At 43.3% G+C, this 20,043-nt stretch overlaps 3 protein-coding genes and 1 pseudogene across 3 annotated transcripts; 1 reads left to right on the forward strand and 3 right to left on the reverse strand.

Annotated features, from left to right (window-relative positions):
- Positions 1-7,590: 7,590 nt before the first annotated feature.
- Positions 7,591-8,529, reverse strand: LOC128751321 (methionine-R-sulfoxide reductase B1-A-like; annotated as a pseudogene).
- A 639-nt stretch (positions 8,530-9,168) lies between these two features.
- LOC128751258 (methionine-R-sulfoxide reductase B1-A-like) lies at positions 9,169-10,516 on the reverse strand. The gene is made up of 4 exons (XM_053852159.1): positions 10,370-10,516; positions 10,020-10,162; positions 9,606-9,720; positions 9,169-9,544 (listed from the first exon to the last, which is right to left on the reverse strand). The coding sequence occupies exons 1-4, from the start codon at positions 10,422-10,424 to the stop codon at positions 9,525-9,527; spliced, it is 333 nt and encodes a 110-aa protein (XP_053708134.1). The 5' UTR covers positions 10,425-10,516; the 3' UTR covers positions 9,169-9,524.
- Positions 10,517-11,071: 555 nt separating this feature from the next.
- On the forward strand, positions 11,072-17,048 carry LOC128751156 (testis-expressed protein 2-like). The gene is made up of 12 exons (XM_053851999.1): positions 11,072-11,280; positions 11,924-13,083; positions 13,524-13,703; positions 13,847-14,102; positions 14,204-14,382; positions 14,448-14,636; positions 15,209-15,308; positions 15,514-15,646; positions 15,716-15,853; positions 15,927-16,136; positions 16,208-16,328; positions 16,392-17,048. Exons 2-12 carry the CDS (start codon positions 12,031-12,033, stop codon positions 16,539-16,541), a joined length of 2,709 nt encoding a protein of 902 aa, XP_053707974.1. The 5' UTR covers positions 11,072-11,280; positions 11,924-12,030; the 3' UTR covers positions 16,542-17,048.
- LOC128751157 (60S ribosomal protein L3-like) lies at positions 16,904-19,734 on the reverse strand. The gene is made up of 10 exons (XM_053852000.1): positions 19,589-19,734; positions 19,206-19,398; positions 18,963-19,131; positions 18,759-18,894; positions 17,950-18,136; positions 17,734-17,894; positions 17,573-17,674; positions 17,415-17,510; positions 17,233-17,352; positions 16,904-17,151 (listed from the first exon to the last, which is right to left on the reverse strand). Exons 1-10 carry the CDS (start codon positions 19,589-19,591, stop codon positions 17,092-17,094), a joined length of 1,227 nt encoding a protein of 408 aa, XP_053707975.1. The 5' UTR covers positions 19,592-19,734; the 3' UTR covers positions 16,904-17,091.
- Between the last annotated feature and the right edge of the window lie 309 nt (positions 19,735-20,043).

Raw genomic sequence — 20,043 nt, forward strand, 5'->3', positions numbered from 1 at the left:
GGAGCAAAACAGGCCTGATGTGACATAAATCAAACCTGCCGTTCAGCTCTCAGATTGACACGATAGCTGCACGACGGCTGAGTTTATTAATAACATTGCTCCAGGTACTGTTTTCACAATTTTAACACTGTTCTTTGTGGCCTGTTTTTCCCTGTATTTGTGCCTTTTAAAATGGCAGAAATGACGACAAAAAAACGTCTTTATGAAATCATTTTCTGCCATTTTTGAAGCTGCAATGAATACATGAACAACAAGTGCAGTTACAATGAAAAGTTGACTGTGATTTTATTGTATTTTAATCGAGGGCTATGATGATGTAGATGATGCCGATAATGATGATGATGAAGATGATGATGGAGATGATGATCATGTTGATCATGATGTTACGATGGTTGCGATAATGATGATGTGACGAAGAAGAAGATGAAGATTTGGTGAGGATGAAGGTGAAGAAGAAGATGATGATGATAATGATGATGATGATAAAGAAGAGAAAAAGATGATGATAAAGAAGAAGAAGAAGAAGAAGAAGATGATGATGATGATGATGATGTTGATGATGATGATGATGATGATGGTGATCATGATGTTGACAATGATGATGATGGTGGCAATGATGAAGATGAAGATTTGGTGAGGATGAAGGTGAAGAAGAAGATGATGATGATAATGCTGATGATGATAAAGAAGAGAAAAAGATGATGCTAAAGAAGAAGAAGAAGAAGAAGATGATGATGATGATGATGATGATGATGATGATGATGATGGTGATCATGATGTTGACAATGATGATGATGGTGGCAATGATGAAGATGAAGATTTGGTGACGATGAAGGTGAGGAAGAAGATGAAGAAGAAGATGATGATATTGATAAAGAAGAGAAAAAGATGATAATAAAGAAGAAGAAGAAGAAGATGATGATGATGATGGTGATCATGATGTTGACAATGATGATGATGGTGGCAATGATGAAGATGAAGATTTGGTGAGGATGAAGGTGAGGAAGAAGATGAAGAAGAAGATGATGATATTGATAAAGAAGAGAAAAAGATGATAATAAAGAAGAAGAAGAAGAAGATGATGATGATGACGATGGTGATCATGATGTTGACAATGATGATGATGGTGGCAATGATGAAGATGACGATTTGGTGAGGAAGAAGATGAGGAAGATGATGATGATGATGGTGATCATGATGTTGACGATGATGACGGTGGCAATAATGAAGATGACGATTTGGTGAGGAAGAAGATGAGGAAGATGATGATGAAGAGGAAAAAGAAGAAGATGGTGATGATGAGATGATGATGATGATCATGATGTTGACAATGATGATGATGGTGGCGATGAAGATGGTGGCGATGATGCAGATGACTATTTGGTGAGGATGAAGGTGAGGAGGAAGATGAGGAAGATGATGATGATGATGATAAAGAAAAGGAAGAAGAAGACGATGATGTCGCAGTTGATGATGAAGTTGATGAAGGAGAAGAAGATGAGGATGATGATGATGAAGATGATGACGATGTTAGTAGTGACAGACACTACTTAAAACAACACCTTTCACTTCTCAATGTTGGCCTAAGATCTTCAAGTGTGGCAGTGCATTATGGGACGTGTAGAACGAGTGGTGGGATGTATTGGTCTGCAAATGTCTGATCTCACCCATGTTTCATTCTGTTCTTTCACACATCATGGTCTTATCATCAGTCTGTAAAGTAAATCTATTACATTACAATATTTTTTGCATCAGCAGAGTAGTGTGTCAGGCTTGGCGCTTCTGTGTGTCGAAGATTTGGGAGGTAAACAAACTCAGAGTTCCTGCCGTAGCTGTTGATAACCACAGGGAGGCTTCATTCCTGCGGGTTTTATTCTCAGGCTTTCAGGCTTCTTCTTTAAATTGACTCTTCACTTGAGCACTCATCTGGTCTCACTTTGAGGTCTGTGTTTTGAGGATGCAACATATCTAGCTTTACAAAAAACAAAACAGGAAGTGAGATTTGTTGACTTCCTCAGGAAAAAAAATAGTGTAGAATTCAGGAACTCCGTGATGCACCGTGTATCAATGGGCAGACGGCTGCGTGAGTTCATATTTATTCAGTTCATTCTCATCGAGCTTTTTTGACTGACGTGCTGATCTCCTCCGAATGTTGGGCTGCGATGGTGTTTTGCGATGACAAGTCAAAGGGAGAGGCTCTGACTGAGAAAAACAATTACAGCAGGATGATTGATGGGCACAATTATGGGTTTCTGGCAGACTTACGAGAGAAAAGTGAAAATTTGGCCAAGAATATTTCACTTTGGCAGATACTGACGGTGAACGGAAACTGTTTAAGGGATGAAATGAGTTATGCAAGAGCGAGTGTGTGTGTGTTTGTGTGAGTGCTGTGGGGCATTCAGCTGTAAAAACCAGTGGAAATTCCCACTTTCAAGCAGAAGGAGGTGTTTTCTGATGATCACTAACATGCAGCACATTCGAATGCCACTTAATGACTATCATGGAGTCGAAGGGAAATGCACACACACATATGGAGACCCCGCTCCCTTTGAGGTGGATAATCGCTTCCTTCTGTACTCTCTGTTCCGTGCACCGCAGCAGCCTGTTTGAGGAGGAACACCTCCGCAACTGTTTGGTGATGCTGGAAATCATGCAAATTACAGGTTTCTGCTGAAATAATAATCACCGAGGAGCAGGGCTCGGAGGTTTCGGCAATCGGGAGCTATTTGGCCAGGGAGACCACACATCTGCAGGTGGCGACCGCGGCGGGGTTTCACGTGATGGCCTTACACGGTTTACTGATATGCAGCGATTCTGTTTGAGCTAGCATGAAGTCCAGCGTCTAGTTATGAAGCCACCGTATTTTTTATTTATTTTACTTCAGTGTAAAACTGAAGGTGGCGTAGTCGAGCTGTTTAGCAGTATGGACTTTGTTTTACATTAAAGTGGAACAGGGAACCAAAGAGGTGAAGCGTACCCTTTAAACTTTACCGTTCGATTCGCAGTTAGTGACAGTGCTAGCATGATGACGTGCCTGTCACAGCCTGATGTGGTTATATCGTGCAAAGGTGATAACTTATTAAAATAGGTAACTTGTTTTTTTGTACTTTAAATAGTGTAGATTTATCATTTGTATGTGTTATCTGATATTCTCGTTTTTTTTTTTTTTATCCAACAACGTAAACGGACTCAAGCGCTTCACCACGGTAGACAGAAACTTAAATCTATGTGAAACAAATGTAAGGAAATGTTTCCCATACAACAATGATAATACAATACATTGCACAGGTCAAATGTATTGGGGGAGCTTGAAATGTTATTGATTCAATAATGCTGCATTAAAAAAAATAGAATATCAGATAAAAACATACATTTTCTAGACTATTTTAAGTTAAAAAATATATATTTTAGTTGATAAAAATATTTCCTCACCTTTGCACAATTTAAATTAAATCCTGCATTATTGAATCCATAAAAATTTCAAGCTCCACAAATAAATTTGACCTGTGCAATGTACTGCTTCCGATATATTATCATCATTGTATGAGAAACATTTCTCCTTACATGTGTTTCACATAGATTTAACAGGAGCAGGAGTGAGTCCTTCTGTCCCTGACTGAGATTTATGTCTACCATGGTGCGGTGCTTGAGTCCGTTTATGTTGTGAATATCAGATAAAAATATACATGTTCTAAATCTAGACTATTTTAAGTAAAAAAAATGTTGTTATAAGTAAAAAAAAACGTCATCACCTTTGCGCAAATAGCCATGTACGTATGCGCTTACCAGTAAACGTCAGTTGGTAAAACATGCAAGATTTTCGGTTCCAGCACCGGAATTTCCGTCGGACTACATCAGGCAGGCGGACCACATCAGGCACATCAGGTGGCCACTTTATTCATTTTAACCTCATATAACTTGGTAAAAACTAAGATTTAAATCTTTTATTTTGATGCAAAGCTACTCCTTGAGTATTTGAGATTAGTATATTTAAGGAGAAAATACACAATCGTGTCCCGATAAGAGACGAGGCTGCAGTAGGCTCTGATATTAATGAAAGAGCTCTAGGGAAGTTAGTAGTTAGCTGAAGAAGAAAGGGACCTGGACTTTCCTCCAACTTTACTGGGAGATTATCTAGGCGTTCCCAAGACAACACAGGGACATAATCCTAGTCCTACAGCCGCCCGAGGGACTTGTTCCAGTTGGACATGCCCATACATGGGGCATCCTGATGAGATGCCGGAGCCAGCTCAGTGTGAAAGGGCAGCAGGTTTAAGTCCCTCACAGGAGAGTCCAGACACTCAACAAGTTCTGGCTCCTGTGGCTTCCTCTCTTTCTTCACCGTGACAGATCCATATTTCATCCTCATGACTGATCACTTTCAGTTCATAATCTTGAAAGTGATCAGAATTCCCAGACCCAGTTAGGATAAGCTGGGTTTTGGGTCCTCAAAATCTGACGTGGTCCACTTGTGTGCTCCATCAAGACCTGCCCTTGTGACAGTTTATAGCTGAGAAGTAAAACTAGACCGTGGAATTGTCAAATTAAACAAAAAAAAAAAACCTTTAAAATGCATGAATGCTTTTCACACTGCCTTAATTCTCCATCTTATGCGATGGCACATTTGAACCCGCAAGCCACGCAATGTAGACCCGACCGCAGCACTGGAAGAAGTTTTTGTTCTTTTCAACAAATAAACAAGTTAAATTAAAAGCAGGGGCAACTTAAGGGCACGATGGCTTCAAGGGGAGGAGAGGACCGGGAAGTATTCCGGGAGGTGGCGAAGAGTCCTGGTATGCCAGGAAGGAGGACAGACTGGGGCTCACGCAGACATATTTTTAGGAGCCATGGGAAAAGGTGTTATTGACAGCACATTTCAGCTTTATTTGTTTGTGACTTGAGATAGCCAGTGGTTCTGGTCTGGTCGTGCTTAGTGGGATGAGGGTGGCAGAGGACCAGTCGCCCCCAATTTGCATCGCAGTCAGGGCCACTGGAATTCATCAGTATGTCCCTTTTATGTTCAGAAACAATAAAGAGAACTCATCTATAAATGAAAGAGAAGCAGGGGAGACTAAAGTTTGACTAGCTAAGCCAGTATTAACCCCCTAAAGAAGGACCCTGATCCTGGCAACAATGCCTGGGCCACCACACCTCAGGTGCAGCTTTGAAGCCTGCGCCGGCGTCCCAGACTCCAACTGTCTCCCGCTGCAGATAAACCCGCAGATATCACCTGAAGTTTGCAAAACACGATCAAAACCCTCCCCGCTGTCCCGAGGAGGTCAAAACCAAGAATGTGATGATGTGATAAAAATGACAATAAAGCAGACGGCCAAGTTATGCAGCCTCTTTGAAATCCGCCTTGTTGTTTATTTTCCCTTGGCAGCCCTCATACCTGGAATTTTGAAGGATTATTTTCCTCCTTTGATAGCATCTATCGAACTAGTTTTCTGCACGTCTCTGATGCAGATGGTTTTTACGTCATATCTAAACCCTCTGAAGATTCCTTCAAAGAATTCCGGAAGTATTTTCGATTGATCACATTGACTTGGTCCCCTCTGTAAGCACTCCACTGTCTATCAGGGACCCCACTTGTCTAGGTGCGGCCCTGCTTCTTCTCGTCACTCGAGCGTTTCGGAGCTTCAAAGGTTCTTTGGCAGCTTCTGTGGTTGGTGCGGGCAGAGAAACTGGCTGACAGATGTTTTTTTTTTTTTTTCTTTTGGGATGGGGATGACCTTGATGAATTGGATGTAGAGCCATGGCAGGTGCCCCAAACACGAGGCTATAAATGAAAACAAGATGTCCTCACAAACAAAAATGCTGAGACCGACCCCGAGGCCGCGCCCATGGGGAACCTAACGTAATTACCCATCCGCACTCAGGATGAGCGGTGAGAGGTCAGTGGAAGAGAAGCGCGGTCTGCTCCATGATCCTATCACAGCGCTTCCTCCTTCCTGTTTGCTTCCTCTCGGCCATACAGCTGCGCGCCCGCCACAGGACCGCGCTAATTACGCTCCTCTTCATCTCTCACACTCACATCTGGTTCATTTTTTCCTTTCTGTCTGTCCATCCGCCGCCAGGGTTTGTTGCTCTTCCTCCGTCTTCAGCCCCAGGACAGCGATGTCTGCGTGCCATCTGTGTGTGGCGACATTAAAGGGGCTCAACAAAGACCTGTAATCAGCCACCAGGAAGACATTAGCCACTGGTCTATCCCGACCAGTTCCAGTGCTCATCGGCCATGAAACAAACCCCTCGTTCTCTTCTGGTTAAGACTCATTCTGTTCGGCGCATCCAAGGCAGCAGCGAATCATTATAGGGCTTTGCATGTCTTAGAATTTAACCCTGATCGTCTTCAGCCAATAATCTTTTCCCAGTTTGCCACTCCTGGAACTTCTCTTTAAGCCAGCCTGAACTGTACCGTCGCTCTTACAGTCAAATATTAAACTACTGTTTTGCTATTTTCATTAAAAGTCAGTTATTAAGTCGCACGTTTTGAGTCACATATAGACTAGTGATAAAAATACAGCCTTAAAACATGTAAAGCAGGGGAGGCCGACCAGTCAAGAGCCACACTGTTCCACTGTGTTGCTGAAGAGAGCCACATCCTACACATATAAGGCTCACCTGAATAGCTGGTCATGTGACGTAGCGGCAGTATAGCGGTGAAAGCACATCCCTTGGTTGCTGGTTTGTGTCCGGTGTACGTCTCTTGCGCATGTATTTTTAAAATTCATACATTTTACCGTGATCCTCCTCGAAATGTCAAGTGGCTTCGATAGAAATGTGTGTGCCATTTATTTTACTTCATTATAATTTATTATACTTTATTTTTGGATCTGATGACGGTCCCAGTCTTAGGACTGCGACTCACATTGGCATTGAACTCACACAGCCTCTGAACTTCTATAGCCATATACAGTATATACCTGTATATTAGGGGTGAGATTCGATTTTAAAAATTATCTAGTTAATTAGAGAATGTGTAATGAATTAATCTCAATTAATCGCAGTTTAGTCGTATAAGAATATTTGCCACAAGAAGCCACATTTTTCAATTTGAATGAATTTGGTATATTACTGAATCAAATGAGGGACCCATACATACATTTAAACAATGATATATTGTTGGCTAAGTTTTTATATCACCTTATTTAAACTAAATCTCTTTTAATGTCTTGAAAATATTTGTATAAAAATTTCAATTTTATAAGAATTACAAATACATTGAGAGTAGTGGAAACTCTGGCCATTGCGTAGCGAAAAACATTCCTCCATGTTTGTTGTTGTTGTTATCATCCTAGCAGCGACGTGTCTTGTGCATCAGTGTGATCAGTGGACCAGGAACTCCTGCACTTACAAGGTTCCATGTTCCATGTCAATTACAAATGACATATATATATATATATATATATATATATATATATATATATATATATATATATATATATATATATATATATATATATATATATATATATATATATATATATATACATATATATATATATCCTGTGGGTCTAAACTTGGCCAGTAGTGTCATAGCACACGACTACTAAAAAATAATCAGAAATATAATAATAAAGAAAATGACAAGAAAACAAAAAGCGGAAACAGCACAACCATGTGGCGGATTCACGTTATTGCTTGGATCAAACTGAAGTGAGGTTTCACAAGCGCTTCTAGCTTCTCTGTCCGTGAGGGTGAGGGACACTTTGCATCAGCACCCAGGATGTCCAACTGGCTTTGTCCTGGAACACGTCACTGACTGTCCACTCGTCAAGCAGCAACACTTGTCTCCATCAAGACTCACTGTTTTGTTCACTGCACTTTTCTGCAGAAGTGATGGGACACAAGATTCCCAGTAAGAAGAGTGAGGTATATTCTCTTGATCAAATAGGCCAGTAAACACAAACACAGCTTGATTTCACTGAGTTATTTAGGAGTTGAGAAACTCCGGACCAACCTTTAGGGATGAAGGTCAGTGAGCTGCTGAATATTCAGAAGCGGGATTGTCCTTCTCTTGGTCCATCGTACAGAAACTCATGACCCAATCCACTTCCACACTTTCCGCAGCAAACCTGAGACAGGGACATAAAAAAACCCAAATTTAACATCGCATCTGGATGTATACCATCCAGGTCTGATGCACCTTCAGTGGTCCCCAGGCTTCAGGGTGTTTCGAGACGCTGCTCTCGTGAATTGTCTCAGAGAAGGACGGCCATGGAGAGGAGTGCTGGAACTTTGAGGAGCTGGAGAACAGCTCATGGCCACACTCTGAACACACATATATGCCTGAATGACAATGAAAACAAACTAGTCACTGGCAGGAGAGACAACAATAAACAAGCTATAAATAAGCTGTAAACTGAGGCTGTTTTTGAAGACATGCTCACCAGGCTGAAAATGATCCTTGTACTCCTCACCACCAGAGAAAGAGCAATACGACATTTCCTCCATGTTTAATAGGTGAATGAGGATCTCTTAAAATGTGTTACTGATCCAACTCCAAGTCACCAGTGTCAACAACTTGTGTAATACGAAACTGAGCCTCCTCTCTACCACGTGATGGCAGCATTCCCCAACATTATTTTAAAGACGAGGGTCAAAATCTTTCGAAAGGACATATAAAAGAAACTGCGTGATTCAACGCACGTTTCAAAAATAAGTAAACAATATTTGTTTTGAGGAAACCAAAGCAACATTATTGTCTCAATGGAGTCGCCGTAATGTCGCGCGCGACATGTCACGCATGCGCATGCCGCAGTCATGTAGTCAATGTAAATGCGCACTTGTTTTCTTCCTAAAACGAAGTTGTACAGCGAATAGTCGGGCGGTCTACATGGTTGTATTAGTGGTGACACATTTATTAGCGTGTTGTTTCGACTTATAAGATGTTTAGCATACTTTTAATGCTTCTAAAGCTGATATTTCAAGTATGTTGCTTTCCAACATGTCATTTGAATGTTAACCTAAAAGCTGTTCCAAGCATTGTGAAGAAAATCAAACAAAGCAACCTTGACAAATTTTTGGTTGTTGGTTAATCTCTAATGTGATCTCATTCAGGTGCAACTCATTTTAGAAAAGCAAAACATTTTATATAAATGACATACACATTTAGCAAAGACATCCACGTTCAATGACAAATCACACAGAACACAGAATTGTTTGTATAAATATATTTGACATCCAACAGTGAGATCCATTTCATTAAAAACCTGAGATGTGAAAATCACATTTTTGGTGCACTATATTCAATTTATTTGTTAAATCTAAATCCATGCGATGTTCTACCATAGTAGCAATGTGACATATAAAATAAATGAGGTAAGATCAGTGAGTCTTTGCATAGGGATGGAATATTTCAAAGGAAACAATTCTCCAATTTGCTGTCCAGCTGGGTCACTCTCCATCAGAGATCCGATTCTCCCGGTAAGGGCTTTTCTCCGGCTCCCTTCATTCACGGGCCACGCCTTTCAAGCAGCAGAGAAACCGGTTCTTGGGTAGCGGCACTTCCTCCATCTGCTCACTTACTGTCCATCAACCTTATCTGTGAGAGAAACAGAGATTGTTAAACCATTGAACATTGCTGTAGCTCCACTTGGCTGTACCTTTTGGGATGAACTTCAGTGAGCTGCTGAAGATTCAGAAGCGTGACAAGCCTTTGGATGGCCCATCATTTGCAAACTCATGACCCAGTCCATTTCCACATTTCCCACATAGCACCTACACAGACAACAAAAATAACAATCAATACATTTCACTAAATAAAAAATACTCTGTACAATGTACACAGAAATAACTACAAAACAAACTGAAAAACTGCCAAAATACAATGTACATGAAAAGGCTGATCCTGTCTGACTGCCAAAAACAACTGTTAGATCTAGAGATAAGTTACATGGCCGCAGTTACTTATCAAGCCTTACTTACTAGATGTTGCTGAGTATCATTGAACCGGCCATGGATTAGTCCAAAGCAACCTTTGCACCTTAAGTCGGCAACACAAACTTAAACTCCAATACCTTGTAAGCTCCAGGCCTCTCCTCATGTTTCGCTACACTGTCTTCCCGGACCGTCTCAGTGAAAGCAGGCCAGGGTGAGGAGTGCTCATACTTGGATCGGCTGGAGAAAAGTGGGTGACCACACTTGGAGCATACATAGATCCCTGTCAGAAAAACACAACACCATCATATTAAACTTACTTCTTAGACGCATTAAACGACGCCCCAACGTAAAACAACTGCACCAAAAAGACTTTCAATTGAAGACTTGAAGGTGTTTGGTAACCTGTTATCGAAGTCTTCCAGCACAAAAATAAACAAACGACCAACTCTTTTAAAAGTCACAATATAACGCACAGAAAGCAACTGACCTGTTTTAAAATGATCTTTATATACCTCCCCGCCAAAAAACGAACAGAAAGACATTTTCCTTGAGCGTTAGCTAAGCTCTTAAATAACAGCGTTGTTCAGCGAAGTCGCTGTCACTCTTCTTCGCTTCTGTTTCTACAAGACTTTGTGTGTGACTTATTGCTGTGCTGCCCTCTAAAGGCAGATGCGCGTTACTGACGTTTTTATCCATAAAAGTAGCGCCTCTTCCAATTGTATTTTGACGTATTGAGGGCAAGAAGATCAGAAAGTGTTTAATTTGTAGTGTGTTAGGTTTGAGCGATAGCTGTAGAAGCTATTTACCTCTTTCGAATAATAGGGGGTTTGGATGCAAACAAATATAAAAGCTCCAGAAAAATCAAACACTGAACGATATTATTATTATTATTTTGATGTTTTGAGGATATTAGCTAGCTGTTTCATCTTCGTCAGATTATTTCTCTAATCCACGCTGAGAGATATTTTTATTTACATTTTTGTTTTCATTTCTTTTCATGTTCAGGAAATGACAGATTGGCTGAATGAACGCATGAATAAAATCTAAAATCGTATGCCGATGTTTTGGGGTTGAACCAGGACCACAGTTACACAAGTCGGCACTGAAGCTCGGAGCCAGTCAGACAGAGAAAATGGGCCGTCTAATCTGGATTACAGTTGGTTCCAGTCTGCATCCTGGACTCCAATAATCACATTATTCTGAGCGGGATGACGCGAACGGCGGTGACAAACTGGGGCGCCGCGCTGAATTCACAGCAATATTTGGACACGAGTAAGAGAGTTCTGCTTGGCTGGCGGTGTAGTTGCTGTTCGAGCGAGTGTTCTGCAGCACTCTGCGCCATCCAGACTGATGACTGCAGCGGGGCTTCTACTCTCATGCGGTGGACTTCTGGAGCAGGTGAGAAATACTCCGCGTTATCTCATAAATATCCATACACGTCTATACAATCGTGACAAGTACACCTGCACCACTTTGTCTTACCCTGTTGTGGTTTGTCATTTAATAAATAAGTAATCAGATCAATAATTCGTGTATTAATTTTACACTTTAAATTAGGGATTTAGGAATAGTTTATGGGATGAAATTGAATTGAAATTAAAAGTCAACTTACACATACTTTTTCATACCAGGAATTACATCTATCAAATTGCATGCCTACAGAGTTGATAGAGAAATGCATCTGAGTGTTGATGTAGAAATGTTAGTGTGTGGTTTGGGTGTGGTGATGTGTGAGATTACAACATTCTTACTGCACAATATGCCTTGCGTATATTAATGCTGCCACATTAATGCCGTGCACAGGTCTAAAAATCCAAGGCCTCATTGCATGAGGGTGTAATGTGTTCTTAGATAGGATAAAATATATATCAATTGCAGCGTGGCCAGTGTTAATCTTGTTCCAAACTCAACTAAGAGTTGGACTATTAGCTCACCATTTGGCTCCATGTCCACTAGTAAGGTGAATGAATATGCATACAAGTAGAGGTTGAAAAATATAATCTTGTGATCTAACAGAATGATCATGATATCATTCTTTCAGATGGAGTGTTTGAAGTCATCTCACCCAGGCTGCCTGAGTCAGCGCTGTATTTTGAGGACCATTTTCAGCTCTGTTTGACCTCCTCCATTGACTGCTAGGCCTTTAAGATGGAGGACAGTAAGCTTATCTTCAGCATGGATCACCAGAGCGACTCTGCTACAGTGGTCTTTTCCAAAGAAAGTTCTCTTGAGAATCAATCAGAGCTCTCCCTTGACTACGACCTGAGTCACCCCCAGACTTCCTCCATTCCGCACTCCCCTTCCTCACCTGGCTCATTAGCCGCCTTGGCGACCGCGGACACGACGGTCGGCGGCAGTTTGGTCAAGTCGTCCTCGCAAGACCTGAAGCCGAGGCAGAGCAGCTCGGTGAGGGGGAAGCCTCTGCTCAGCCTGGTGAAGTCCCTGAGCACGGAGATTTCTCGCAGGGTGGAGCCAGAGGACGACCTCTCCAAGTCAGACTCCAAGCTACATGTTCACTCCAGGAGGCAGCAGCAGAAGATGCAAGGCAATGATGAGTCGGCATCACCCCCACCATCTGGACGCTTGTCTCCCACGGAGCCGCGAGGTGCCTCCCTGATTGCTGAACTGGAGGACACTCGGAGGAGGTTCTCAGAAGCCATGCAGGATCCTCTAAGCATGATCAGCAAGATGATGAAGGATGAAGGCTCTGCTGTGCCCAAGCAGGAAGGCACTACAGAGCATCAGTTATCACAAGGGGGTGCAGCAAGAGAGGAGGGCAGAGAAGATCTCAGGCGGCGGAGAAATGCTGATAGAAACCATGAAGAAGACTGTGGCTCTCCAGAGAAGCACCATTCCAAGGGTTACCCTCAAACCCACACACAAGATTTGGAGATTCCTCCTGTGAAATTATCCATGGAGCTTTTCGACGGAACCAGGGGGCCACGTTGCCGCTCCTACTCCCAATGTTCATCACTCCATATTTACTGGCTCTCTTTTGTCGGACTTTTGGCGTACGCCTTCTTTGTGCTCCCACTTTCCCCGTACACCAAAGGCCTCTCTATGGGCGTGGCATTCGGCTTCATTTTGGGTTTAGTGGTAGTTTATGTGTTTGGCCCTGGACACCCGACCACAAGAAGACAGTACCAGTGTCGAAAAACTCCTCACAGATTATTGAGCAAAGAGGACCCAGAAGTCCTCGAGGTAAGACCAGCGATGTCACACACACTGTTGTTTTGAATATGACCATAAATTACATCAGTAAAATACACAACATGAAATGCACTGCAACTGTTGAAGAGTGGAACTCGACCGTATAATCCTTTATACCTTTAAACATGGTAGAAAACTCTCTCTAAATTCCACAATGCACTGCAACAGTCATCAAATTCTATTGCCCCTATTCGAAGGGATCAGACCAGAGGGTTAAGAGGCTGATGGTGTGAGAATGTGCTCACAGAGATCGTGGAGTCACTAACCCCAGAGCCCCATCACAGCCAGAGTGTGAACAGTTTTTGTCATCCACGTCTCATGTTTCCCTCCTGCTGAGTATTGTTGCTCCACTGGGTGAAAGTTTAATTTGACCTTTAAAGGCGTCTCACATGCTTGTTAAGGTGCTGAGTCGACTGGTTGTTTCCTTCCAGGGATGGATGACCGTCACACACACCTACGACCCGGAGACCTTCCACCCATCCTCCGCACACTCCGTCTATGTGACCCTGGAGGGCGGCAGGTTGAGGCTGGCCTACCCCGCTGCGTCAGAGGAGACTCCCAATGAGTTGGTGTTTTCGTCCTCCTGCATGTATCAGCTGGCAAACTGCAAGGTCAGCGTGTCACCGTATCATTTCATTCAGCTCAGTTACAGCATAATTTCCTTAAAAATGAGACTCATGCTAGCAGCATAATAGCAAGGTATTATTTAGAATATAAACAGAGTCAGGATAACCTGGTACTGTTTCTCTTCCAGGTGTCTCTGGTGCCAGCTGGTTTGGCTTGCAAGAGGTTGTGGAATAAGAAGTATCCCATCTGCCTCACTCTGGCTGAGGGGGAGAAGGAAAGCCTTGAGGAAGAGGATGTGGCTGAGAGATGCGATGTTCCAGATGCCCCAAACCCTGTCTCTATATACCTGTTTGGGCGCACAGGTCGAGAGAAGGAGGAGTGGTTCCAGTACTTTTTGTCTGCCTCCAGAACCTGCGCTAGTTTTATGAGTGAGGAGAACAATGGTAAGAATTGTGTCGTAGAGCAAGGCTGCCGATTTTAAAGTTCGGAGTGTGACGCCTGATTATTAAGTGAGTGTCAAGACGCAGTTTTCTCTGTCACTCAGACGTGTTTTTCTGTGAGACGGCGGGTCAAGATGGCACTGAAGATCAACAAGGCAATATTAAAACACGGACACTGTTGGATTACAGCAACTACATGAGCCAGCTGATCAGTTCAGAGAGCAACGACCAGACATTCAGCCCGAGTCACAGTGGCGACGGGAGCCCCAGCAGCCATCTTAAGGTAAGTCATGAAGACATATTTGTCATGAGCAACTGAGGGTGATGTTACTGTGGTGTCCTGTACAGATCCTGAGAAAGGACCAGGAGTCTGGAGGTCAAACAGGATCTAATACAAGCTCTGAGGATGTGGTGTGTTCCGCTGACTCATCATGGATCAATGCCCTGGTGGGTCGGATCTTCTGGGACTTTCTACGGGATAAATACTGGACCGATCAGGTGGCACACAAGATCCAGAAAAAACTGGGAAAGATTAAGGTGAGACTATGCAACAGACCATGACACTGCAGCACATTGTTTCCTCAAAAACATTGTTCTCTATATTTTCAATTATGTGATCATATTTTAGCAAATTTTGTCTTTGTTTTATCGTTCAGTGTATGTAACATTATCAAAATTGTTTTTCTTTTATTATTGTTTTTTTGTCGTCACTGTTATTGTTATTGTTAAACTAGCACAATTGGAAGTCAGTGTGTATTTTCAAATTTGCGTCATATAAATTCTTATTTTAAAACAAGAACAAACTGTTTGATGCTAGAATAATATTTTAAAACTGGCATGTTCATCGACTTTGAAATAGTCTTTAGATTTAGTTCGCAGAACATACATTGGCTGTGCAGCAATTTGCATTAGCAGCATGAGCATTCACTACACTTTTCTTAGTTTTACTTTTTTCTTTTCTCTCTTTTTGTTTCATAATGAATTCAAATATTCATGGCGTATTACACTTTTAATTTGTTCTTGTATGTACTGTATTGCTTATTTAAAGCTTGGATTTGAAGTTAATGTACCAAGTGTCATTGTTCTGTGATCTGTTTGTCCACCTGCAGCTGCCGTACTTCATGAACGAGTTGACCCTGGCTGACCTGGACATGGGAACCTGCCTCCCTCAAGTCCTCAGTACCTCCAAACCCACGCTGGACCGTAGAGGTACAGACAGTACTGAGCACAAACAACTCCATCAAATGGCAACAACAGGATCAGAGTTTGTTGCTGACGTCTTTCTTTTGTCTTCTCACTTAACAATCCTCTTAGCGTCATCTGAGCTGAGCGCAGGATAAACTCCAGCCTCAATCAGTCCAAACAGGATCAAGAAGAAATGAAAGGACATTGATCTTCCCCTTGTGTGTTCCAGGTTTGTGGCTGGAGGTGGAGCTAATGTACACAGGCTGCCTCCAGATGACCCTGGAGACCAAAATGAACCTGTGCAAGCTGAGCAGTAAAGTAGAGGACGACACTCCTGGCAGTCCAGAGAAGCAGCAAGTCGGGTGAGGAGAACAGCTTTAACATCATTTTAGCACGTGATCCCTCAGTGATTTCACCTCTGTGTTCTTCAGCTCCAAGCCCAGGCTGAGTGTACTGGCCGACAGCGATGAAGAGTCCTCCAGCGCCTGCTCCTCTGATGAAGAAGAAGTTCTGCCTTTGGAGTCTCAAGGATCTGGGGGCGATAAGAGCCCTGGAGTGAGCCCAGATGCGTGAGTTGCTGACTCATCGGGGGCTTATAAAGAATCCTTTTTGCTGCTTCAAGAATATTTCTGTCGTCTTCAGTCATGCTAGCGGCAGCACTAGCAGAAAGATCCTGAGGTTTGTAGACAAGATTGCCAAATCCAAGTACTTCCAGAAGGCTACAGAGAATGAGTACATCAGGAAGAAGATGGTGGAGGTGTCCAACATGCCCCTCATGCTCAGCGTGGAGGTGCTGGAACTGTCTGGAACTCTGGCCGTCAATATCCCTCCTCCCCCAACTGACAGGATTTGGTACTGAAATGAACTTTATTTGAGATTTTTCTCCATTACTAAAGCATTTCTTGCTTCTCACTTCTTCTCAGGTACAGTTTCCAGACACCCCCGAGGTTAGACCTCCACGTGCGCCCCATGTTAGGAGAGCGGGAGGTCACGTTTACTCATGTGACTGAGTGGATAGAGACCAAACTCAAGTGCGAGTTTGAGGTATTACTCACCATATTTAATTTAATGTACAGATCCATACATGTGCATTCTCCTCCTCCACAGAAGGTCTTCGTCATGCCCAACATGGACGACATTTATCTCCCCCTCATGACGTCTGGCCTGGACCACCCGACCTCAGGATCATGTCCAGCTTCGGTCCACTCCACGTCACACCAGTCGTCGGTGGAATCACAGGATTATTTGCCGGAGTGATGGAGTGGCTCCTCATAGGATTTTCATAGACTGTTTAGGAGCTATGACATTCACCGTCCAAATACAACACTGCAAGAGGTGACTTCAAGTCAAGGCCCATTCTGGCCAGTGGAGTCATTTTATCAGCCCTCAAGAGCAAATAACACACATTTAATTCTAACTAAAACTAAAACAAAGCATACTGATGCCATGACTAACAGTGGAGATTCTAAATGTCAAGAATCTATTTGGAAAATCCCCGTAAAAAGATGCAAAAAAAGGGAAAACGAAAAAGCAGATGAATGTATGAAGAAGAAAACAGTTTCTCCTGTATTATGGGTCACAATTTATGTTTTGCAAACCACAGAGAAGCCTTACACTAACATTGACCTTCAGTGACATATTGGATGATGTCTAACCTACTTGTTTGACCCCTGACTTGGGTGTAAAAAGATGGCCCCTGGTATGGTTGAGTGAGTCACTCTTATGCAAAGCCATTTACGAACAATAAAAGTGTTCTGCAATTGATTTATTCTGAAACAATGAAGCATCTTAATTGCCAGTCATTTCCTCAGTCCTCCACTGTCAGAGGTTCTGTCAGCTTCTTCATCTTGTCCTTCTTCAGCGGCCCCTTGAAGGAGAAAAAAAAAAGTTAAAACGCTTGATACAAAGCTAAAAATCAGGAAATAATGGGTGTAGATTTAAGACACACCATGAAGGCTCTCTTCTCCTGGAGAGTCTGGAAGCGACCGTGGCCAAACTTGGACGTGGTGTCGATGAACTTCAACTCGATCTCCTCCTGGGACTTGCGTGACGTGTGCTCTATCAAAGACTGCGCAGAGACACGTCCGTCATTTATCTTTCGCCCGATCGATAATCCGAACCAGACTTCACCTTTCTGAGGGTGAGGACGCGCTTCTTCACGCCGACCACGCATCCCTTCACCATGATGAAATCGTTGTTCACCTCACCATAGCGTGGGAAACCTCCCTGCAGAGACAGGACTCAGTGTGGACCAGTTTTAATGAGGAATGTATCGAAAACCAAAGTACCAAGGGGCTGATGGTTTTCTGGGTGGTGTCATAGTTGGTGGAGGCGTTATTTCGAATCACTTTTCCATCCTGGATGTGGACTCCCTTGCCTATTCTGTAGATCTGTGCACGACTACATTGTTATTTATGATATTATCTTTCCATTTTGGGGGAGAGCTGACCTTCTTGTTGATCTCAGTGCGATGGTGGTAGCCCTTCTGACCGGCACGGGCAATAGTGTAGCTGACCCGTGCAGGGTGCCAAGCCCCGATGCACGCCACCTTCCGCAGACCCTTGTGTGTCTTCCTGGGAAGCTTCTTGGTGTGCCATCGACTCGTCACCCCTGGCCGAACAGAGAGGATCAGCGACTCTACCAACCCATTTCCAAAGATGCTGACCTTTGAAGCCATGACCCTTGGTGACGCCGATGACGTCAATCATCTCATTCTGGGTGAAGACAGTGCTGACGGGCACCGCCTGCTCCAGATGTTCCTTTGCCCAGTCCACTTTGTCGGCCACAGTTCCTCCGTTCAGCTGGATCTCCATGATGTGCGCCTTCTTCTGCTTGATGGGCAGAAGCCGCATCTACAAATGGGACACAAAAATGTGGACTCCCTTTAAGGCACTTGTTTCAAACACAAGGCTCGGGGGCCAAATATGGCCTGCCTAGTTTTACTGAATAGCCCGCAAGAGCTCCAAATCAATTATGCTCAGAAGAATACTGACACCCTATTGAGCTTGACAACCCTGCTTTGGAGAGGTGCAGTAATCTGTCTCAAAGGGACACTCTGGATGGGTTTCCCGTCAATAAACAGGCATCACTTACTGAAATATTTCTTCCAAAATATATCTAAACTGAGCTAGCTCTGTGTATATTATAAGTATTTTAATACACCTTACATAATTCCATTTTAATTTTACTGTGGCAAATTTAAAACACTATCTGTGATCATGCCCTTGAAGACAAACTGTCAAGTACAAAGAAGAGTGCGAACTTGTCGATTGCCAACTGAAAGGGTTCCTCTTGGCAGTGACTGGGCCGCACCATCAGGTTCTTCTATGAATGTTATTTTTAACTTGCTACTTGAGACTCCCCTCCACCAGCCATGCCCGCCTCCTCCTCCTCCTCCCCCACTCCACCTCTGAGTGCATGAACGTATATCAGTTCCGTCTGAGTTTTAAGAGGTTTGAGCATGACTTATTCTACCTGCGAGTGCACGATGACCCTTATGACTGAGCAGTATTTCTTCATGTGGTGGAAGTCTTTGTCCAGCTGCTTCTTCCCCGTCTCATCCTGCCACTTCTTGCAGTACTTGGTGAAGGCCTTCTTCTTGCTCTTGTGCCTAGATGACAAGTTTACCCTTGTCATTCACTCTAAAAGACAGGCATTGTAGCAACAAAAACATCTCACCAGTTTTTGTAAAATCTGCGCTTGCACTCGTCGCTGAGATGCTCAGCAAAGACCGTCTTTAAGGAGCGAAGCCCACGCACGGTTTTGATGTAGCCCACCACCCCTACCACAATGACCGGGGGCGTCTCTATGATGCTCACCGCCTCCACCTCTTCTCGCTTCGATTGCTCTGTGAGAGTCAAACATCTTATCCATCTCTGAATCTCTTTTACATTCCTTATCTTATGAGCACACTGAACATACTGAGGCCAGTGCGATGCACCTCCCTAAGGGTGTGCGTCATCCCGGCTTTGTATCCCAGGAAGGCTGTCAGGTGTACAGGTTTGCTGGGGTCATCCCGGGGCCAGGAACGGACTTTACCACGGTGCTTTTTGCTGCGTTTGTGGGGCAGGAACCCCATGTGCCCATGACGGGGGGCATGGAATTTGCGGTGAGACTGAAATTTAACATGAGATTAGCCCTAAAAGTGCCTGTAATGGAGAGAAATGCCAAGCATTTTCTTAACCTGTTAGTAGTATGTGAATCAATTGATTCACCAAAAGGACTCTCTGGTCACATAAAGTCACATCATAGCCAAAAAAGAAGAAGCAAATGTGACAAGACGCCGTAGAAATTCAGATACTGACCATGTCTGTGCTCACCGGTGAGGCGAAAACCAAGGAAGACAGAGGTCCGACCCTGTGCTCGAGTCAGAGTCATGAGATGATTCAGATCGGAGGGCTCTAATTTAGTGTTTGGCCCTGACTGAGGAGAAGTATTCACTTTCAAACGAGGGCGTCTTTGCCAGAGAGTAGAAGATAGTGTGGATGGTTGGAGAGAGGAGGGGGCAGGAGGCTGAGGCACTGGAGAGGAACCATTTGTCCACGAAAGGAAAGAGAGCAACCAAGCATCAGTTGGTGTCCATGTCTGGTGCAATGATGGGAATATGTATGAGGAAAACGCAATAAAATGTGCCCAAACGTATTATTAAATGTACATATTGCTCAGAAAACTAATTTTTGAAAGCATTGAAATGTGTAATTTTGCGTATGTGTCAATTTTTGCCTGAATGTGATGAGAAAGTTTGCTCACTTTGTGTTCT

The sequence above is a fragment of the Synchiropus splendidus genome, chromosome 19, assembly GCF_027744825.2.
Source record: "Synchiropus splendidus isolate RoL2022-P1 chromosome 19, RoL_Sspl_1.0, whole genome shotgun sequence".
NCBI lineage: Eukaryota > Metazoa > Chordata > Actinopteri > Syngnathiformes > Callionymidae > Synchiropus > Synchiropus splendidus.